Below are 24074 nucleotides of genomic sequence, written 5' to 3' on the forward strand. Positions count from 1 at the left end.
AAGCATTGTTTCCATACTTGAAATTTGTTGTTTGTATTTTGCCTCCACTGTTTCCCTCCAGCTGTGCAAATTATACAAATATAGCCACAATTTTACTAGTATGCTTATCTACAGCTTCCATGGGATATTTCCCAGATTTACCTTTTCTAGACCATGACCTCTCTCATGGTTCACATTCTATAAGAGCCTGAACAATGTCCTCAGTGGCCATTTTTGAAAAAAAATTATCCTAATTGATATAGAATCCCCACCAATAAAATAGAATGATTTAACAAGAATAGCACTTTTGCCATGGTACTTGACTGAACCTGTTTATTTATTCCCTCCCTTTTTCCTAGATTAACTGGACCACAAAACCTATAACAAAACCTGTCTCTTTCTGAAATTCAAGGCATAAAAGAAAGTACTTGTAAGCAAAATACTCACAGATTCACCTGATACAGTAATAAACACCATTCACAATTTTTTCTTTACTGAAGGAGAGAAAAAGGGATTTGCATAAGTGCAATGCTATTCAAAAAAGATCACGCAACAACTGAATAGGTATGTTAAAAGCCATATTATAATAATACAGCCAAAACAGTATTTCTGGCATTTCTTAAAGCTCCTGCTTTGGGATATTTTTTTTTTTTATAATTTCACATAATCACAAAATGAATTCTGTTTATCCTAGGGTATGGGCAGTGCTAATCTTCCCCCTCCCCCCCAAAAAAGAAAAAAAAAAAAAAAAAAAAAAAAAAAAAAAAAAAAAAAAAAAAAAAAAAGATAAAACCAGAAAGGAGAATCAGCTTTAGAACTGGTGGCAGTTTTTTGTCCTCAGATATGTAATCCAGACATTAAATTCAAGAAGCAGTTTCTGAAACAGAAAAGCATAGCTTCAATTTGTTAAAAAGGAAAACATTAATAGGCCAGGTATAAGGAAGGGAAGTGAAAAGGGAGTAAAACTCCCTTTTAGCTACAAAACCAGTTCTAACTGACATATGTGATAATAATTATAGCAAGAGAGTTGGAATCACGTGAAATAAAGTGCTCATTACTGACTTCAGGAAAATCTTTCTTAGCAAGGCAACAGACACATATTTAGAGACACAAGAAATGTAACCCAGCAGCTCATATATATAGAGATTTAAAGACAATATTCTTGGATATATTTTCTCAGACATTGGAAAATATTAAATTAGAAGGATTATATCTGCAACACAGACTCCATGTTACAAATAAGAGCCCACATGAACAATAAAAAGTGAATATTAAATCGAATTTCTCTTATAAAARAGTCCATCATTTTGAAATATTCTCTCTATCACAGGCGACTGTATAATTTTAAAGATTAAAAGCTTAAGATTTTTATATAAAGCCTTATAATATTAGGTATATAATAATATTAGGTATATAGGCACATCTTTATCTGAAGTTTATATTTCTAAGTGAAAAATTTTATGTGGGAAAAAACGGGCTGATTGTCAGCTTATTGGGATGTTCTTTAGTGTTTAATCTTTTCTCAAACACAAGGAAATTGTTGCACCATTGCTCCATTATTCAAAGTTGTTCTTATCTTCTCCATGACTCACAGAACTGCAGCTAATCTGTTTCCTGATAAGACAACACTGACTACTGTTATCTGGAAAAAGCAACAAATGTCAATCTTCTATGAAAAAAAGTAGCTAAAAGACTAAACTGTTTACATCATTGTAGAGAAGTCTGTCTGCATTTTCCAATAAACTACACCAAAATAGAAAATACATATCATACTTTATACGGCTGCTTTTATATGCTTTATTTAGGGTCTCTATTGTGAGAGCTAACTTTTAATTTTATACAATGACTAATACTGGAGCAACAAAAAGGAATGACCCTTTACCAAATTGTCTGACTGAACACTGAGATTTAAAAACATTTGACTCTTGGGAATGATCCTGTGAAGGGACAGGATGATGATCTTTGGGGGTCCCTTCCAACCCAGTATATTATGTGATCATTTTTGCATGAATACAGGGTTACTTTACATGAAAACAGGATAGTATTTCTTAAATCACTCTAAATACAACTTCAATTTTAACAGGAAAGCATTGAGTCCATTTTATAACAGAAATCTTGAGTTCAAGTATTCCTTACTTGATCTTACCATTTCTGTTTACAAACTAGTATTAATTATGTTTTGAACATTTTATTGGTATTTATTAACACATCCATCCCTTTAGTTCCCACAGGTAGACATAAAAATACACATCCAACGATCATGGTGTGATGCATGAGCTATTTCAACTGCACAACATGAACACCATTTAACTTCAGCTTCCATATTCAATTAATGAGTATTTGCTGCTGCCCAAGATGTTAAGACTGGAACTACGAAACTAGCACGGTTATCAGCAAGAGCATAGTTACAGCAACAGAGATTGGCATGTTCTGACTCACAAACTTCCTGGGTCCTCTAAGCCTGTGCTGACCTCAACATMAGCCCCAGCAACAAGTCAGGACCTGAGCTCCTCATTTTACTGATAACTTAGGAAGGCTCGCACAGGCTACAGTTACAATTTTATTTACATGGACTTACAGTGATTACTGGAGTTACCATATACTGATGAGCACAGCTGTGGTTTAAGTGTTCACATTAAATCTCACTCAGGCAGACAACAAAAAAACACACCAATTATTCTTCACTTCATGCCCCCCAACCATTAAATACATAAGCATAACAGAAATAAATACCCTAAACATGCCTGAAGGCACTCAAATGATGACAAAAATGCAAGACACTGTAAATGAGGAGCCAAATGAATAATCAAGACAATGTAACTTACGGACATTTTATACTTTGCTATGTGCTAAAGTGTGCTGCTGTGGTCGGTCAGCAGAGGTCCAAAAGGTCTATCACCTAAAGCTCAGAAACCCTCTCTGACACCTGGGCAGCTTGGGATAACCTGTCAAATTAAGATTTCTCCTCTTATTTACACGTTTGTGATTTGTACAAGATTCAAGATATTGTCACTTTCCATCTTCTTTCATTGTTAAAATGTTTATGAAAGCATTTGCTGAAGTAATGTTGTTATGTATCTTGGTTCGTAGCAGGACAGGATTAAGTTTTTGCAGTAGCAGGGAGAGGGTGGCCACTCGTGYGGCGGCTGCGGCGACTGCGGGTGGCGGCAGAGAGCAGCCTGGCTCTGCCGTCGGCAAACACCGGCTGCGGGCAGGCTGCGGTTGCGGGCATTGCCAGACACACGGCACCGACTGTAGGTGGCGGCGGCAGCTCTTTCGGGGAGGTAGCAAACACGAGGTTGTCGCAGTGTCGAGCTGCCTCGGGGAAGCGGCGAAACAGAGCATACGGACAGGACAGGTGCCGGACAGGGAAGGCAGGACCACAGGAACAAAAGAAAACAAATGGAAAAGCGGGGCGGCGGGGGCGGGGGGTTTAGGACAGCCAAGGTGAACCTCCAGGCAGGCCCCTGCTCCCTCCCTAAAGGAAAATGGCCCTCCTTATGTCGCAGTTAGCTGCTTTTATATGCCTCGCTCTCCCATAGCTTGATTTCCCGCGCGTTTATTCCGCGCGCTGTTTTCCCGGGCATGCCCCACCAGCAAGGGGGGCAGGGCGCTTGCAGAGCAGCWGTCTGTGCCATGAGTGGGTGCCAGGCAAAGCCTCCTGAGGGACAGAGCTCCCAGCACAAAACACATGTTACGTGCATAAATAAAAATCAGATTGGTCTGTCTCAGTAGGGGAAAGGGACACTCATCCAGAGAGAAGGGATTCTTTCCGGGCTCAAAAGAGCATTTTGCATGTAATCACTGTCATTTTGTCATAAATTGATCCTCAAGAGCCAATCGGAGGTTAGAAGCCAATTAACAATTCATTAATTAAAACATTAACAAAAGAACAGATACTAACCAGATACTAGTCAAAAAGCAGCGCTGGGCGGGCTAGGCGGGTGGCCTGCCGCACCTAGGACACCAGCTAGGTGGGTCGCACCCACCAACACCTAGGCACGGCGCCGCACGTAACCTGAGCCCCCCTTTTTATACCCTCTCTGACGTGGTGTTTCTAGAAGGTTCCAGAGATCCTGATTGGTCTGCGTCGTGTCTGCGTTGTGCTGTCATTGGGGGGGGGTCTTTTGCGGTTGCCATGACGACCACTGGTAGGCGTGGTTATGGGGAGGCAGGAGTTTTCTCTGCACGTTCGCAGTGCCCTTCCCCCCCCCCCTTAGATACATGAAGGTGTTACAAACTGTTTTAATAAAGCATGTGGCGATTCCATGAACCAACTTATCACAATTTGAACCCTTTGGTTATTAATGCTGTTGCTATTATTGTACTTTTTCTTATCTCATTGCTGTTTCTAGTAAATTGTTCTTATCTCAAACCCATGATCTTGGCTTTTTTTGCCTCCAAGTCTTAACTCCATCCTGCCCAGCAGGAAAGGGGAGGAAAAGCAGGGAAAGTGAGCAGCAGTGTGGTTTTGGAGCTCAGCTGGAGCACTGAATTGAGGAATACCTTTTCTACACCATGACAGCCTTAATTGGTGCCCAAAGTAGAGCATGAAGGGTTGAGATAACAACAGACCTGCCCAAGAGCAGGTTGGAAACAATTTTGATCAAAGCATTTGTGTTTTAGGTATGAGCCGCTGTCACAGTGTTGTTTGGTCGGTTTATGTGGGTATGGTACCTAACCCCGTCTTCTTATGCATATGATCACCATACTATGTGGAGTATTTTTCCTACTCACTTGAACTGTTTTAATTTTAAATGGTCTAAATCATCTCTTTAGCACATAGCTAACTTTAAAATTAGTGTGAGGAGCCATTTTAATCTTGGTTTGCCTCAACACTGCCTGTCAGAGGCATGTGGGGGAAGGGGTGCACACGTGCAGCCTGCAGGAGGCAAACAGGAGATGGGTGAAGCCTTGTCTCTGGGGGGCTTTCGCCTGGCAACACCTCCATGGGCACCTGGAGACACTGCTCTCTCCAGAGACATTTCTCCAATCAGATGATGGAAGGGCTTCACCAATAGAAGAAGCTTGGACTGGACCAATAGTCTCCTGGTCACCAGGCAGACTTTGGGAGGAGCTAGGGTGTACAAAAATTGACTGCGCCGTGAGTCCCGGGCTGCAGTTTGCGGAGCTGAGAGTTGGGGGAGCTGGACTCTGGGGGAGTTGAATAGGGCTGCGCTTTGGGGAGCTAAAATTGGGGGAGCGGGATCGGAGAAGGTGGACTTTAGAGAGCTGGACTGCGGAACTTTGCGGAGTTTTGTGGGGGACTTTGCTGAGCTGGAGTTGGGGGTGGATTTTGCCCTCGCTAGCTCTTGCTCGCTCACCACGTATCCCCCTTCCCTCCTGGGAGCTCGGCAGGACGCCATCTGCCCTCCAAGCCTGCAGTGTAGCATCTGCCTCRCCTCGCTCCTTCGCTGAGCCAGCTGCCGCTGTCCTCCCTGACCCACCTGCCTGCCTCTGACCTCGCCCACTGCAGTGATCCTCGCGTCACCGCATGTCCAGCAGTCTATCACCACGGGGCTGCTCCTCTCCCCGAGCTGCTCTCCCTCCAGCAGCAATGCTCACCCCTGTCACRTGGACGCCGATGACACTCACCGGTCCTACTGGCGGTAATGCCCGCTCTCCTCTGTCTCCTTTCTCTCTCTACCCATTCCTTTTCCATTTTCCTTTCTCTTTTGCTGTCTTTCCCAGCCCCCTTTAGTGGGYAACTACTTCTCCGTTTTCGGGTTACCAATAAATGGTTCAGAGATACAAAGTTTGTCTCGTTTGACTTCATTTCGTTCTTGACCATCCATTTTAAAAGAACTCCTCGCAGTTCCCTACGGTTGGAACGTGACAATTAGTATGCTTTTAATTAAATGCACACCCTTGCTATTTTGTGCTGCTTGTCAGGCACATTACATTCTGAAGGTAACTTAAGGAAAATGCGTCCTGCTCACACCCACTTTTGGTTCSGAGTCTTTTTCCTGCTTCCCTCGCAGTTCCATTTTTATTTCCTCCAGAGGAATCCTCTTACTTCAATAACCAGGAAAGACATCCATATTCTGGGGTCCGAATTCAAAGGCCATAAACATCTCTATCAGGACTTCAGTTCACTCTTTACTCAACACAACCTTTCCCCTTAAGGAGGGATTCACAGATAATTTACCTTTATTTATTGCTAAGGTGAAACTATACCTGTACAGTAAAGCTCACAAACCTTACCAGAACACCTTCAGATCATTGCTGCTGCTTGTAGTACTAGATCAGTATTAGTCCATATTTATGTCAACATTTAAAATAGGAGCAAGACCATCAGAAAACTCAGTTAAAATCCAAACACTTGTCAAAGACATGCCTGCAACAAACATACTTTCACTAAAGGCTTAAGTCTTTAAATCAACTATGAAATAACATTAATTTCAGTGCCTTCTCAATCATTTGAATAATTGTTCTTTCTTTTTTCCATGCTAAAGTAACATTAACAGCTGTATCCCTTCTCTCTGTATATTCTATACTGAAGACAATTAATGATCGGTGCATCAACACAGTATTATGCAAGTCCAAGTCAGTTTCAAACAAAAAAATTTGTTTTTAATATGACATGCAATCACAGCAATTTCTTGCTCTATGAAAAAGGGTATATGTAATGTAGAGAATACAGAGATGCTCCAACAGTGATATATGAAAAAACTTACAGAAAATTTGAGTCACTGATCTTACATTGTTATATCTCAGCTAAAAAGAACTTCATAAAGTATTGAGACTAGTAATCTTCCACCATATCAGCATGTTTTTCTGTAGTTCACACAAAAGCACAACTACTTWATCTGTAATTATCAGAGCTGTCAACCACTTTTATAACTACAAGAAGCTGCAGACTAAGTCACCACTAATACATAAGCTGAAGTAAGCTCATGAACTTAACCTTTAGTTCCTTCAATAGGTTCCAATGGGATGGTTTCAATTACAAGAAAAAAAAGGACTACTTCCATTTGCTTTTTTCCTTAGTAATTCTTAAAGCAGGCATAAACAATGAACCAAACCACATCATACTCAAGAGAAAAATGGGGAATCACTTAATTTTGCAGTTGGAGAAAGCAAACTATGTATTGTGCAACAATACAAGAACAAAGACTGTGAAATGCCAGATCATCAGTCAGTATGATAGGAAATGCACAGARCATCCTATTTGATCACCTCTGGAGCAAACAAACATGCACTGCTGAAAATAACTCGAGAGTCTTCCTGTATATTGCAACTCACTTACATTGGTAGCAAGGAAATGCTTCAAACTCCATTAACCATATTGCCTAGTTTATCACTACAGACAGTTAAACTAAAGTTCAAAGGAGAATTTGTTTCATATTTTTATAATACAGTGTGATCGCCTATGTGAAATATTTTAAATGTGTTACACATTCATGCATGTTTATTACACAGTACAAAAGATTTCAAATAATATTCCCAAGGACTGGGTTTGCATTTGCCTTTATATTTTATGGTAGTTTCACACAGCAGAGAAGGGAGTGGATTTTTCTGGTTTTTTTTAACATATGAAAAAATGTCTCTAAATCCAAAAAAACTGGCCAAGGGAAAAAAAAAAAAAAAACAACAAACCACAAGCACATGTAATAAACAGAGCTATTTCAACTCTTGAAAACTGACATAATTACAAACTGAAGATTTAGATTTCCTTTAATCCTATTTCCCATGCTTTTCTCAGACATACAATTAYCCATTCACTCCATCATTTCAACAATGAATTAAACAAATTTTCATTAATATGTACATTGGGACTTCGCATGGGAACTTCTTCACTTCTAACTCACTGTGGACTCAGATAAAGACATCCTTCAGCAGTAAAACACTAACGTGATTCATTCTCTCTACTGATGCAGTTACTTGCTGACAGACAGCACAGCAGGCTATCCCAAATGAAAGTTCAGGCACAAACATTTGGATGCAATGCCATTACCTGATCACAGAGCTAATGAGAATGAGAAAAAAAACAAAACCAAGACCACCCCAAAAAATACAGCCAATACCCCTCGCTATTTATTTTCAGAAGAGTATATTTTAGTCACATCAGTTACAAAACACAGTTGATAACACAGACAGATGGGAATGATCAGTGCTGGGAGGAAATCCCTTAAGCTGCCAAAAACTTCAGCTTTGTGAAACTATTCTGAGCATTCATGGAAAGTATTCAAGGCTCTCCAACTCTTAATCCCAGTTCATATTTCAAAATGCACTCAATGCAGTGCAGCAACACCAGGTAAGAAGAGAACAGACATGCAAGTGTGAAAGTTTATGAAGACCTTGAAGTATTCCACATGGTTTTAAAAATATAATGCACCTTTGATTAAAATACCCTGAGGCATAATATCCTTTGACATTGCTTATGCTAAAATTTTATCATTATAAACCTAATAYTGGCAAAATTATATTTCTGTTGATTTTGATCCTATCAAGTGATTTTGCTTTACAGCATAAGTTTTCTTTACAGTAACAACAAAGGGAAAGGGGAGGGGAAAACCAACATACAATGCYGTATCAGAACATCAGTGATCCACATAATGCTAATTGTTAACCTGTAACTAGAGCAGCTTGCTCTTAGAGAGTAAAAGGGCTCACTACTTCCAAATCAAGCTTCTGCTCTAGATAGTCTAAAGAGAATGAGTTTTGCAATGACTGATACAGCATTTTTCTCTCAGATAAGGTCACATAGCCTAAATAGAGCTACTAAGTTTACTACACCTCATYAAATGAGCTGTGGGATGCTCAGGTGAAGGAATACAATAATTTTGGTATGACTCCTTTTCTCCATTCGGGACACTTGAGTTTAAAATGTTTTAACCAGTAATCTTGTATAGATTACTCATCTGAATGCATCGTCCCAAATATCCTACAAAGACCACATCACAGACCTCTGTCACGCAGAAATCTGTCTACTTACCACAGAAGCAAAATACTATCATTAAACAATTTTTGTAGATGTAATACTTCTCCTGAGGAAGCATAATCTGCTGAGGATTTTAAGTGAATTAAGTTATCTCCACCATACAGCTAAAAAATCCTATAAAAAAACTGAACAGTAATTACATGCAGCATGTAATATTTGAAAAGATAACTGTAAATAAGCAGCAAATAAATTTTAAGGTACAATATATTAAAATTGCAACTGTTTGAAATTGTGCCTAACCTCCAATGCCAAAACAGGCAGCTGAAAGGAAAAAGCTGTTTCAAGTTCTGTTCACTAATGATTAGTAAAGCATTTTAAGCATCTCTAATAAAAAGTAAATTTGACAATTAGTGGCTTCTTTCACTTTCGCCAGAAAAATTAACCTTTACAAGACAATAATGCACTTCTCAAACTTTAGTTAGTCCATATCCTTGATTTTAGCTTTTCATTACTATTTAACCTGAAAAAGGAAATAGTTGAACAACTCAAGATTTTCAATTTTGTAGGACTAAATAGGGATGATATTGGACACATAGAGAAAAATCTGTCTGACACTTGCTGCATGCCCCAGATGTATGCAGTCATGAATCTCTGTAACTTGAATCAATCATATTGACAAACACTTCTCATTTTTGCCATGACATCAACGAACAGATTAATTCCTCGGGCTCCTGACACAAACATTATCAAATATCATAGAGAACAAATGTCTTACTGTCTTTTACATAAAAGCCTCTTTGACTCCAAGGCAAAGAGGAAAAATAAGAGAGMGATAATTAAAAATATTTGACCATAGCATCTTAAAGCAGACAGGAATATTAATTTTTATTTCTTTGATGACTTCTTATGAAGATTTCCACAAGATGGTGCTGCAGTCCTGTTAAGACATGAATTTCTCTAACATTTCAAAGAAAACCTCATTTCATTTCATTGTTAGAATAATGAGAAGTGATTTGCAAGGCCTATTTTGAATTAAAGAGCAAAACACATTCCAACCATGTAATTTTCCATTTTTTTAGTTTCTTTTAAATAACTGAAAAAGTAAGTCCTGTTGCAGAAGTCAAAAAACCCCTGAACTAATTCATATAACATAATAGACCACTCTAAGTTTTTCTGTTTGTATGTAATATGAAGTCCACTTATATTCCATATGGTTATAGAAAAAAAATCATAGTTATTTTTGAAACACATAAATCACTTTTTACAGCATGTCAAACTGCTTTTGCTTTCATCTGCAAACTCTGCTCCCAAAAACTTCTGATTGCTTTGTAGTATTAAACTCCAAAAATCTTTTTAAGTGAAATATTAAAACACAACCTTGATATGATAGGGTACCAATTTACAAAGAGTAATAAACAAATAAATAAATTTTATCAAGCCTCACACATCTTTGGTTTATCATATGTTTATGGAGGTCTTACATCTACTTATGCCTCTGAACAGAAATCTTAATATGGCTTCAAATAATGAAAATGTTGTGTTTCTTTCTACACTGGCTGGTCTCCATCTGTGCTGCTGCTCTTAAAATGTGTTGGGCAAGAGCACTAAAACACTCAACACATCTCTTGCAGTCAAAGTCTGTGGACTTCCTTGCACATTTTAGCATTTAGGATCAAACTGGCCCTCACTTTGTCAGTGTTAATGGAAGCCATAAAGTGCTGGTGCTCTCCAGCTCAGCATGAAAATTTATATTTAAAAATAAAAAAAACAGCAAAAAAGATACATATTTGAAACTGTGTATGTAAGTTTTTAATTAAGACTTATTCAACAGTACAGATGGTAAGATGGTATGTAACAATGCCTCTTGGGTGTAATATGCAAGTTCCAGCTGGAATGCTTCCACCACGTAAACCACGGTCCTCAAGCCCGCACTTTAAAAAACATATTACTTAGCATGCTGCTAACAAATGTCAACACAAGATTACTCTGCTGCAATGACTTCAATTTACAAAAGTGCAAGGAGGGAGAAGAAGCTATTTAACAGTCTTTAAAAATTCTGGTCGTGGGGAGGGAAATCAATATACAGATGCATGAGAAAAATATTTATTCAAAGCAATAAAAGCACTGGTGATTGTTACAGATTTGATATATTAAAAATTTAATGCTGTACAAATATATATATTACTTCTGGTATCCACAAGTCTGCAGAGACTAGGTCTCTATGTTTTCAGGTATTCTCAGARGTGGGCTTGATGCTTTGAACAATGTGAAGGTTTCTTCTATTCTGAAAATAAATTTTGTTCACACACGCTTAATAAAACAAGGTACAAAATAACTGACTTGCTTTTAACTTTCTACTTATCCAAAATACTAACAAGCAGCATGAAACTCTAAGTTTTTTCTCATCTCCCCCTTTTCCTCTGCAATTCATTTGTATTTTAAATGCCTACCACATATCAAAAGCCTTAAGTACACAAAGAAAGAAGTAACCCACACAATAAAGCTAAAATCACAGAAAAGGCTAGAGCTTCTTATAGGCCACACAATTAGAGAACAGAAATCTCTTGCCAGAGAAACACTATAGATCAACGCATTTCTCTTCAAGTATACTAAAAATATGCAAAAAAAAAATTCCTTACAAATCCCAGGATTAGTATCAAATTCATCTTAATATAGTTATTGTAATGCTTAGGCTGAAATAGATTTTACTTCTCCTTAAACAACAGAAAACAGTTAAGATAACGTAGGTGTTTTTCGGGAAGAAAAGTTGCAAGTACCAGGGAATTTCAGTCAGGAGATAAATAATATTCCTACATCTTGTCAACCAAATTTTAAACAGTCTTTCATTTCTAGCACATCCTATTAAGAGTGCTTTGTATTGCTTTATAGAAACCAAAACTGTGACTTATCCCACAAATACAGAACTGTAAGTGGATTACTATCCAGTAGAGCCATAAGGAAATGCCACACTTGATGCAGAGACCTTTGAGGCTCGGAACACATATGTACATTCTTTGTACGCCTTAGTCCAGGTACAACTCACTCTGGGAAATAAATTCCTGCTGCCCATTCTAATTACTTACATTTTACTTATCTTTTCCATTCTTTGTCTTATTGTCTCCTACAATTTGAAAGCAACAAAGTTAGCGAAATCTTCAAAGCTGACATTCTTCAGAACTTCAGAGAAAATGCTACTTTAAGCACTGTTTACATGTCAAAAGTATTTTTATAAGACAGATCAAGATGTAGTTTTGCATCATTTCCTTGTTCTTCTATCAGTATACACAACTAAAACCAATGCTTACTTGTTCTCTTAACCCCAAAGGAAAACAACTGAGCATTCACCAGTTTTACTTACCTCTGAAATGTCTGACAGATCATGAGAATTTAGGGTCATGTCTTTGGGAGATGGGTCTGTGGATAACAGTGAACTGCATCCAGACGACTGAAGATGGCTCTCTGGCATCTCTTCATTCCTCTCTGTATAGAGAAATACTCGTTTTTATGTCACCTTTGCCTTTTTGCTCTCTTTTGTAAAGCTAGCCACCAAATAACTTGGTTTACAGTATGTAATAACAGAAGAGAACACATTGTTTAGAGAGTGAAAAAAAAAGCTACTATGAAAGCCTRAAATAGTTTCTCATTTTATTAAAATAAGTGCAGCACTACACTATGTATAATATACATAATATACACAAAGCAAATTCAAAAGATTATGAAGACTATGTCCTAATTAGAGTAAAAACAAAACTTATGAACATCCAACTGCAGTACCATTTAAAAGGAATTTCATATAGTTTACATTATTTTTATTGTGAACTGCTTGTTCAAACATGTCTTTAATTTGTGCTAAGTAACTTGTCTTACAAGTAGCAGAATTTTTTTTTTCATTGAGAAGGCTGTGATATTGTTTGCAATTTTAGATTACTATTGTCAGGAAAGAGAACTTAGTATATAGAAAAAAAAGTGTTCCCATACCCATATTTTTAGTAATGCAACCATCTATACATAATMCCTTTGGAATATACTTAGCTACACTATTTTGTATCTAAAAATCATGTTATATTGTTTTTAAGTACTTAAAATTAAGAATTGTTTATTCTCTATGTGTATGGTTTCTGAAGACTGCTAGAACCAAAAAAGAGCCTGAAACATTCCAAATACTATACTTCTCAGATAAAAGACTTAAGACTCTCCCTATAATTTTATGCCTAAAATTTTCTGAATTTTAGAAAAGCAGGAATAACAAATTCAGAGGAATTTAAAGAGTCTGAAAATATGGAAATTCTCTTTTAAAAGACCACCCACCTGTTTACTTACTACAAGGTCCTCAAGTGTCAGTAACACACCACTAAGCTTATCAAAGAAGCTAAACATGTTGCAAGCTTTCTATGTAAAATGAATGTCTTCCTGTAAAATGAAGGTCCCATTTCTGAGACTCCACAATAAAAACAATCTTTGACATAACAAAGAAACTGCCTTCCTAATTTCCATGGAAACTGATTTACTGAGACTCCCTTTTAATTATCATGCAAGATCTCAACACTGGACAAAAAAACCTAATATATGAAAATGGAAAATAGAATATCCTCCTTACCACTGGTGGTGGGAGTAACAGCTGCCACAAGGGAAACAGGCCAAATCAATGAGGAGGTCAGGGGGAGCTAAGGGAGCTAATAGAGCTAAGGGATAAAGAGCTACCATTGAGGAAGACAGAAGAATTACTCACGGCCTGGGCAATGCTTTTAACTGATTTCCCACTTAAGACTGCTTCATTTATGTCTTATGTGTTATCAAAATTAAATGGATGTTGAAAATGGAAGAAAAAGATTTTTTTCTTCCTCTTCCAAACAGCACAGTTTAGCAAAAATGCCAACTGGATAGCTACTAACTGCTTTAGAGTTGAAATACAGAAAACTTTCAGTAGTGAGTTGAAAAACAACACAGATTATTAACCATTATTTGTCTTGATCCCCATTATAGAAGAAGAAAGCAGCATCATAAAACATATCAGTGGCAGCAAAAAGAACTCTTTGTGCTTATGAATAGCACATTTTTAAAATATGATGACTGCTTTGAAGTCCAGATAACAGTATGGTTTTTTACAGCTTTAGCAACTGCACTTTAATTATCTGCATCTTTGATTATTTGTAAGTACTACTTAACTCTACTATGGCAACTAAATCTAGAGAATAAGTTAGAAACATGAAATGATGAGGAGATTAACTTCTAATCTGCAGCATGGTTTTAAAATTCAGAGGTCACTAAATAGCAGTTATCTACTTAAACTATTTAAGTCAAGGTCAGCAAGAAGTGTTTAGTATATTTATGTTAATTAAAAGGAAAATCATTAATACTCACCAAGAGAAACTGGAAGGCCACTAGAAGTACTTTCTTGTCTTGTATTGCAGAACTCTTTAGGTAAGTCTCTCTGAAATACAAGTTTACTGCATTTTAGCCATACACCCTGTTTCTGATTGAACAAAAGTATATTTAAGTACTAAGTATGTTTGCATTTGCTTGTTATACCATCCAGGTATGTTGGCACTGCACAAACATCTTCATAGGACTAAGGAAATTCAACATTTCCATACATACACTTCATTAAAAAATAGTCTATTTCATGGGTAATTTTTTTAGTATCAGTATTGCTGTTCATAAAGAGGTTAGAACCAGGCCAAAATACAGTGCATATAACTTAGGCATGAGTAGAATGGACAATCAGTCTGCTCTTAGCCTGTACTAATCATTTAATCTCAACATTGGTTGCCTTTAGCGTAACCAAGTAAGCATGCTTTGTACTGCTGGTTGATATTCAAAATTGCAATCCTCAGTCCTAAAAAAGTAGCCTAAAGACTAACTGAAATTCATTCTACTTCAATGCTCAGAACTCAGAAGGCTATTTTAAGCCTGTTTCCCAGAGCCATAAGTGAGAAAGAGCTCTTTTAGATTGACTTAAACTGAGAATGTTTATTAACTTTAAAAAGGTTCTCCATAAGCAAGGAAACAGTAGATATTTTTGAATTCACCTTTTTAATTTCAAAGTAAAAAAAATGCAACACTCAAACAACATCTAGACTTTTTTTTTACCAATCAGTTATCATTATGATTTGAAATCTCAGTCTTTAAAATATGTAATTTTATATACTGGAGTAATTACATCAGCTAACAGGCAAATAGATAGAAATAGTAGATATTGTATGGGGAGAAGCTGAAAAAAAAAAGTCATGTCTATCTCTTAAAAAAATACAATCGTAGAATCTGCACAGACTATGTCTGTTGCATTCCTTTCATTGAAATGCATTTGGTAGCTTTCAGACTTTCCCAGAGCTAAATGCATAGCTGCTGCTACTTTGACAACAGCAAGAAACAGATCTTAGCCTGTTCATGTTATGTTGGCTAGATGACAGAAATTCCCTGAAAAGTGCAACAGTAAGAGGAGAGTGATCCTGAATTGTTTCTGTATATGTGAATCGCACCTTAGATGCAATTTCATGATGCAAAAAAATAGCAATTCTGTGGCCCAATGGATTATTTCTTAGCAGTTTTCAAACGACTACTGCAAAACAGTTAGTTTTGAAGATCATGTATGCATATATATATATATATAATAGCCTTATATATTTATATCTATAAAACCAGTTAATTTAACTTTGAAAAAAGACCAGCAGCAATGTCACACAAACTAAAATTGAACTTGTTTCTGCAGGTGATAATTTAATTATCTCACTGGAAATTTTTGAGTGATATCTTTGAGAGTATTTTCCAAAAACTGTTCCAACCATATGAACAACTGCAAACATGTTACTGAAGCAGTAATCAACCAAATTTACAAAAATAAAAGAACAAGTCTAGTCTGAAACACAAGCTTTCCCATGTGCTACAATAATTTCCTGAAAAGAATACATTTGAAATGGGAGAAAAACTGTCTATGGCTGTTTACCTGAAGGCCTTTTGAGACTGCTGCCAGCAGAAAACATTATCACTGGTGGTACTATTTGGACATATGTCTACTGATCCGTAAGAATCTGATTTCAGATGCTAAATCACTTGAGCTTCTACTGACCTAAAACCTTTCTTTTAAAGTAACTGAGAGTATCCATCCTCATTAATTGAGCAACAGCCTTTAGAAATAATCTTGTGATCAGTCTAAACATTTGTCCACTTCAAGACCTACATAACCAGCACACTTTCAAGGCATGCAATAAAAATGTCTTGTATACAAGTATTAGCAACATTTTCAAACAAGTGGGGTCAGCAACATGCACAGAGCTCCTGGTTATGAATAAATTCAACCGTTTTACAAGTACAGAGAAAAATGCAATGCCAATCAACTATTTTCCACAAGGGTTTTTAACTTCTGGAAAGCATCTGACAGTATCTGAAGGATATACAACATGCATGTAAGAATATAATTTTTAGATAACATTATTAATTTCAAAGTGATGTTACACTTCACTCTATCTCAAAATATTTATACATGAACGTATACAAAATTATATAGCATGCACACAAGGATCTTTCAACAGCATGAAAAATAACCTAGGGTCTTAATGCAACAAGAGGCTTCATTTGCTATGCCAAATATAGCCACATGACATCTATAGTGCTTTTACACATTTAAAAATGCAATGAACATCACTGACAAGAAACAGGAAGTGGGGGAAAAAAAGTGGAAATAGGAGAAAAAAATCCATCGATTAGGCTAGAAGTTTCAAGGACACACAAATTAAAAATAGTAATTAACTTTTTGATTAACCCTGTATTTTCCACTGCGCATGCTATGTATTTTTGTCCGTATCAGTTGCATAGAAGGAAGGTTTCATGTTCAAAAGTTTTCAAAAACTTCCTTCTATAACTTCATTAGTAAATAAAATTAAACTGAATCATGACTAATGAGAACAGGTTTCTGCAAAGAAACAGTTTCCAATGGAGATCCGTGGTTCATAGACTATGAGAGAGCAAAATAATTAAATAGTTAAGAAAAAAATACCATCAACTTCATAAATAGCACTTCCATTCAGACTGTGCCTTTAAAATCAGGGAAAAAACTGCATTGGGAGGCAGGGAGGGCAGAAACAGACCAACAAGACTGCAATTTTTGTTCCACAATTACAAGTTAACATACCTTTTTGGATTGTAACAGCAGTTCTGTTTCAAGAAGCAAAACTCGATTCAATAAGTTATTCCAGTCCTTCTCATCTATGATCACCTTTCCTTGCAGTTTCTCTTCTAAAACTTGTAGCTTATCTTCCATCCAATCTAGCTTATGAAGCTTTTCCTGGAAATCTGCAAGCTGACTCTTTAAAAACTCAATTTGTGAGTTATCTTCTATGACCTGAAAATAGCAATAAGAACATATCCTCTAATTTCAGAACAGATACAATACATCATTTGATCAAATGAAGTTAATGCAATCTTCAAGTTCCAGTAACCACATCTTTCTACATTAGAAAATTATTTTTCTTCCAGAATTATCAAAATATACCTATTCAGGGAACTCAGCTTTAAAAAGAAGCTGTTGACAGACCCGTGTCTTGAAAGAGACAGTACAACTTAACTGACTTTTATTTTTTCTGACCTTTAAAATATATTTTTTATGTAAATATCCACTGCACACTCCTGAAGTACAACTTTAATATAAAAACTTTTATCCCTTTAGAAAAATCCTGTAAAAAAAGTTAAGAATACATGCAGACAGAATCTTAAAATAGAGGTTCTTACTTGTTCACATTTAACTTCCACAATATCATGATCTATGCATAATTCTTCCTCCTTCCCTCCCTGTGCTGGAAGGGGTAGTGGATGAAGGTCACCAAAAGCTTCATTTCCTGAGTGCCGTTCAACTAGAGGCTTCTTTTGAATATGTTAAAAAACAAACAAACCAACAAAAATCAACAAACCGCTAGTGTTAATGTCATTACAATAATATTTCAATTCATTAACCAAGTAATGACACATAAGACCTATTAGTCCAATATTTATTTAGATCTATCTTATTTCAATTGGTTACAAAATATAGAAAGCAAAAGCAGGCAGTTTAATTTTTTAAAAAATCATATAGATTTGAAGGAACTGCAAAATGAATATGCACATACTTTACATATACACTGTGTACTTTGTTTCCTATCCATAAACAGTAATAAAGGCATTAATGTCTTTCAGTAATGTAAGGGTTGTAAGTGAGGACTGGAAAATACGTTATTACATAAAATGAAATTCATACATATAGGTAGTTGCAACATAAAAGCCACGACTAAATATTAAGGAAAAAAAAGGGTTTAATTAGGAAGATTAGAATTCTCTGTTTCTCTTGTCAACTGTCAGCAAAACAGCCCTATGAGCTACACATTCAGTTTCCTTTGAAAGCTTCCTGTAAACAAAACAGACAAATTTTGCAATTCTTTCTAGCAGATTAAATCTTTTGATACTGTCACAAAACAAAATAAAATAATGATTAAGAATGAACAATTACTAGTTTTGTGCAGCATTTTAACATGTACAGTTTCCTCGATGTCGTTAAGCTGAAACTCTCCACTGCTAGGAATTCTTAAAACACATGTACCTATCCCCATTCAGTGCTACTATTAAACAACTAGAAGAGACAGAGAAGCCATTCCAAATACTTTCTTTGTGAAAATTTCCTTGATAAAAGCAATATTTTCCTTATAAATGGAAATCACAACTGTTACCACACAAAAGTCCTAAAAGTTTTCTACCATTTTATTTTGCACCTTTTTAGCAGAATGTACTAGGAAAGCTACCTCCTTCACAAGTCAAGAGTAGTAAAACATACAATCATTTTTACTCAATGCATAATTCTTTCACCTCTGTAAAATCAAAGCCAAAAGGAACGGTACATTATGAAATCTTTGCTGAACAGATTCAGGCAAAAGGGCAAAAAGTGTTTCGAAAGCTGTGTTCAAAACAGGTGAAGCACACCTGTTAGGCCAAGCACACTTCAAACACAATATAGCTTCTTTGCCCGATTGTATCTTTTTCTATTGTTGTCCCTAAACTTTATATAATTCAAATATAGCACAAACAACAGCACTAGGTCACTAAGACCAAGACTTTGAAATCAGCTAAAGTAAAAGAGAAAGGCAATATCTTCTGTATTTCAGTTATTATTTTAACCAATCACACTTCGGGCAAAAACTTCAAAACTGGTATGATTAGATATTAAAACATAAATTAAAGCAAAAATTTTAGCAAGAGTCTGACTTGATACAAATGAGATTAATCTTTAGACATAAAACATAAAAATTATTTTCATACCTGTTTGGAATTCAAAGCACTGCCACTAGGATCAGCAAGAGCTTTACCACAATTTGACCATACTTCAAATTTGAAAGGTCTGAGTTTTTTCCTTGTTTGGCATTTAACCTCCAAAGTGAACAGAAGAAAATAACACACGAAAATTTTCAGGATTCATCACCCACTTTCTACCATGAACAATGGTCAGGAATACTTCATGGGGCACAAACACACAAACATTTAAACCTCTGTCTTACAAATAATGTCTAAAAAAATTAAATATGCCCCAAATTTACAGAGAACACAGATCCAGAAGTGAATGCCGTATTTTTACACTCATTAATGCCTATGCTAGGTTGCATCAAAGCTGCTTATAAATAGAAAAGACAACTAGAATTGAAAGTAAAATAAGTATACAGAACTCCTGACTTGTTATAAACTCAAAGGAAACAAAATCCTGTAAAATATAAAGACTGGAAATTCCTTTGATTAAAGCAGAGACTGATACAGTACAYACACTGAGAAAAAATAATGCCATTACAAGTATCATTGACTAAAATAATTAGATTTGAGAAACAAACACAAGTGTTGTGTTTAAAAGATGATGTTGCTTTGTCTTTAAATTTATCTGAAAAGTTTATTGATTCATACATTCACTGTATCAAGAAGTGCAAAAGAAAATGTATCACTCACTGTAAACACACCAAGTATTTATCTTCATTTGCCTTCAAGATATATTTATCTTATTGCTAATTTTTTTAATACTACAAAAGTATTGGCAGCTTCATGCCTTGAATGAAAGCATTCAAGCATCTTAGAATGGAACTTCATACTCACTTTACATTATTTGATCCATGAGCAATGGAAATAGAAGCTGAAGACCAGTTTATCTGCAGTATCAAGCATGTCAAAAGAAACTTGTAATAAAAGTAACCATTTGATCAGTACCTTACTAGAGTTACTCAATTCCTTATGTTTCTTCACCACACTGTTGATAATGTCACAAACGATTTGCATTTTTCTTTCGGCAAAGCCACACTGAAGAAACTGCTCTTTTGTTAAAATTGGTTTATACTGAAATTGATCTCGAAGAAACTGCAACAAAATAAGAGTTTACTTCACTTTCAAAATCAGCTCACAATTTGCTGTATTTTTTGCATGTCTGTATTCTTATTTCACTACAATTCYCTTTCGTTCTGCACTTTAGCAGTTAATCCTTTTCTAATTTGACTATCTGTAGATATTCTATATATATCTGTCTATATAGTTTTCTTCTAACTAGGCTTTAAACAAATCTCCTCTTCCAGAAAGAATGGTTTTAAACTTACCTCCTCTTTCATTCACATCACTCTTGTAAACTTTAACTCATAGTCTTAAGATTCACAAAATAGATGACTATGGAAGTTAATACTAAAAAACTTCTGTGAAAGCACTAAGTGAAAAAGTGAAAGTGAATGCACAGTACAAAGCTCTATTAATCTCAGCAAATGCATCAGTGGGCTAAGGCTCCCACAGAACCTCTCTGTAACACAATCTCTCAGATGGAAAACTAGTCTGAATAAGCCACTATTTCTTAAATCAACAATCCACCTTTCATAAAAACATGCTCATGGATATGTTAAGGATAGTTTAAACTTAGTTTGAATCAGTTAAGAACTTCATTCCAATTTATAAATGTTTAAGTATTCAACTTTATATGTTAAAATGGCACACTGTTTTAAAATAGGTCTATTTCTTAACTGTGCTTTCATTACAATTTTTTGAGTTTCATGTGATTTTTTTGRTGTTTAAGATTGCTGCCAAGGTCACTTCAAAAAAATCTTATTCTCCAATATACATTTCTGTATTCTTCAAAACTAACATCTAACAATATTACTGTTCCTGCAACTGCCTCAACACTGATTTGGTTAACACTATCCATCCTTATTTTCATTAAAATCTAAACATTTCCACAAAGCGACTTGCTACTCATGTTAAAGCTAAACAGAACTAAAACTCGTGCTCACTRCCAAAAATTTAACTTTCTAGTAAAACTCATAATAGATGTGTAATTTTTGTGAAGTTATACTCAAAACTATATTTCTTTCACAAAGAACATGAAGAGATACCTTATAAACAGCTTCAATAAAACGCAAGTCACTCTTTGCTGTCAGTTCCACATCACACTTTACCAAAAGCTCTGCTATGCAAGTTGAAAAAGATGTAAAACAATAGCTGATGATAGGTAGAAATGCAGCTGGATCACCCTTAACTAACCTATTAAGAAACAAAAGTATTTTACACAGCAGAAGATAACAAAAGCCTTTCATCACATGAACTCAAACATTTAATTTGAAAGACATAAATGCAGCTAGTGTGTTATATGCAAATATCTTTCATTTTAAGGTATTTTTGTCCAGGCRTCTTTCATTCAGCAGACTTTGCTGCTATCTGTAAAATAGTCAAAAAATGTTTTTTGTGATCTTCATGTAATTTAAACATTGACAAGTCTAAAGCCCACCAGCATTTCCAGCTCAACATTCAAGATTTTTTTTCCTAATCTTTACAGGATAAAATTTCTTAAAGGAAGTTTTGCAAGCACTTACAAAGAAATTAGAAAGTTGAGAGATTAACCAAAGCAAAGAGAAGAATGGTAGAAGAGGAACAAGACAGTGATGCACTTCAGAATTTTTTCTAAGGATTGCTCAGAAGAGCAAAGCTGTATACTTTAATACTTCAGATCACATATACCACACCCCAAGTTGCCACAGATATGTTCTGCTTACTTACTGGTGGCTGCAATGCTCATACTTACACATATCTTTTTCACATGTCTTGCTGTCATCATGTATTAACACAAATTTTCACACAGCCACTTACATTGTATAATCCACATCTCTTGGATAATTTAACAAGCGAAGTCCTTGCTCTATTTTTCTTAAACTTCCATTTAGGTCTCCCGTTGCCATTATTCCAAATGCTATTCTTCTTTCAGATTATGAAATGAAAGTTTAAAAGTACATCTGTTAAAAAAAAATTATGCACACAAAAATTACAAAATGCAATAGAACTATCACTGAAATTCAAGGGTTTTTGCTCCCCTTTATAGACACTATTTCCAAAGCATTACAATATAGCACAGAACTACAGGTTGATACCAATTAAGACCAACCATAATCTTCCTTCATTCTAAACAGGATCAAGTAGTAATCCTCAATGTAATCAATTACCAAAGGTAAACATATCTGAAAGCATATTAGGAAAGTGCTGGCTAAATCCACTCAAATTAAGTGAAAAAGAGCTTCTTTGCAGTTTAAAAGGAGCAGAAATTCCATAAGGAGCGAAAGCCTTTTGCATTCTTCAGTTTAGAATGCTTCTCATTCTCTTCTTCACCTGGGCCCAAGCTCACTGGCCAAAAGAGCAAGGGTTGGTTGTGCAAAGACACTTCTCTATGTAGATGATCCATTAAATACATTTGAAATTGTTCAGAAAGAGGTAACAGACTGCCTAGATATTTAAGCAATATGGGTTCAAGTTTATTGGCATGAGAACCAAAAACTCCCTATTTAACTTTTTCATGGTAATATGCAAGTTGAAAACCCACTGTTAATTCATTGTGAGCTTTGCTTTGTGGAAGAAAGCAACTCATCTAAAGAGGTGATGCAAACTACAAAAAGGTGTCTTCCTGCGGAACTATCTGACACAGACAAAAAGAAACAAAAAAAGAAGAAAACAGGAGAATCAGCAAAACATTAAACCACTAACATCCAAATCAGTTTTCAGATCTATGAAAAGGATAAATAAGTACAAGGAATCTTCCACCCAGTCTGACATAAAATTGAAGCTCTAATCTGTAATACAAATATTCACAGAAGACACTCTCATAGAAATTTATCTAACCATAAAGGCTGTTTCTCAAAAGTATCAACAGTCCCTTCTTTTTATGCCAGACCTCCGGATGCAAAAACTGGTAACTACTGTCACTACAAAAYAAAATAGCTTAAGAGATCATAGAAGTAAGAGTCAAGTTGGTAAAAAATTTGGGGAAGGTGAACACAGGAAAATGAGGTACAAAGCTTTTGCCTGTAAGAATTCCTAACCGAAGTTAAAGAACGTTGGCTATCCAGAACAAACTCGATTATAACAAAGTTTCATGATATGATAATATACAACTGCAAGCGGCTCAAAGAACTCTCAAAACTGCATAKAGTATCTAAAGAATCTGTAAAACAAACAAACAAAAACCAAAAAAATCTAGTCCATGCAAGTCACCATGTGTGCTAACATTGTAAAAGTTGCCTTTCAAATGCCCAACTACTAGACTTCTGACTTCTTCTAATTGAATCTAGACTCTGCTGTTGCATAAGGCGGGGAGCTGGGTGAAATCGCACCATTACGCCGAGATTCAAAAACGTCACCAACAAACGACGGACCTGTGCCAGCTGCGACACACTTAGCGCAGACGCCACTTGCACACGGGACTGTGCGTCCTGGGATGGTTGCCCTGGGCAGCAGCGGAACACCAGCAAAAAAAAAAAAAAAAAAAAAAAGGAAAAAGAAAGAAAAGCGTGTCCAGCCAGTATACAGCAAGGCGGGCTGCGGTCCCGGGGCCAGCGCGCTGATGAGAACTCGCAAGAGCGGGAGCGGCTCCCCACCCACCCTTCCTCGACCCTAGAACAGCCGGAAACCGGGCCTCCCCGGTGCTCGCAGCCTCCGCGGAGAGGGAAAACCCTGGGCTGGGAGCCGGGCGGCGCCACCGGCCCGCACTGCTGGGACAAACCCCGCCCCGAGAGCGATGTTGCCGCTCACCCGCGCGGCGGGACCGCCGCCGTTCCCTGGGAGCGCGGCCGGACCCCGTGGACACTCCCGGACGCGAATGGCGCAGATCGAATCTGCCGCCGCGACGCCCGGCGGCCACTTCCGCTTCCCGACGTCCTTCCTTGTGATGTCACTTCCAGCAACAACAGCCGACGTC

The 24074-nt window shown here is 36.5% G+C and overlaps 1 protein-coding gene across 5 annotated transcripts; it reads right to left on the bottom strand.

Annotated features, from left to right (window-relative positions):
- Positions 1-7596: 7596 nt before the first annotated feature.
- Positions 7597-24031, bottom strand: CEP44 (centrosomal protein 44). Of its 5 annotated transcripts, none has more exons than XM_057376283.1 (12): positions 23909-24031; positions 23533-23603; positions 21980-22122; positions 21229-21376; positions 20069-20215; positions 19142-19249; positions 17588-17716; positions 16992-17201; positions 14225-14294; positions 12222-12343; positions 11947-11984; positions 7598-11147 (listed from the first exon to the last, which is right to left on the bottom strand). In XM_057376283.1, exons 3-12 carry the CDS (start codon positions 22066-22068, stop codon positions 11075-11077), a joined length of 1134 nt encoding a protein of 377 aa, XP_057232266.1. In that variant the 5' UTR covers positions 22069-22122; positions 23533-23603; positions 23909-24031; the 3' UTR covers positions 7598-11074. The 5 variants fall into 5 exon arrangements, with proteins under 5 accessions (XP_057232268.1, XP_057232267.1, XP_057232266.1 ...); XM_057376281.1 differs by having other exon boundaries at positions 17588-17719; XM_057376285.1 differs by lacking the exon at positions 19142-19249 and having other exon boundaries at positions 7597-11147; positions 17588-17719.
- Positions 24032-24074: the final 43 nt, after the last annotated feature.

The sequence above is a fragment of the Malurus melanocephalus genome, unplaced genomic scaffold, assembly GCF_030028575.1.
Source record: "Malurus melanocephalus ecotype Western Australia unplaced genomic scaffold, MMel_1.1 scaffold_276, whole genome shotgun sequence".
Classification (NCBI taxonomy): Eukaryota; Metazoa; Chordata; class Aves; order Passeriformes; family Maluridae; genus Malurus; species Malurus melanocephalus.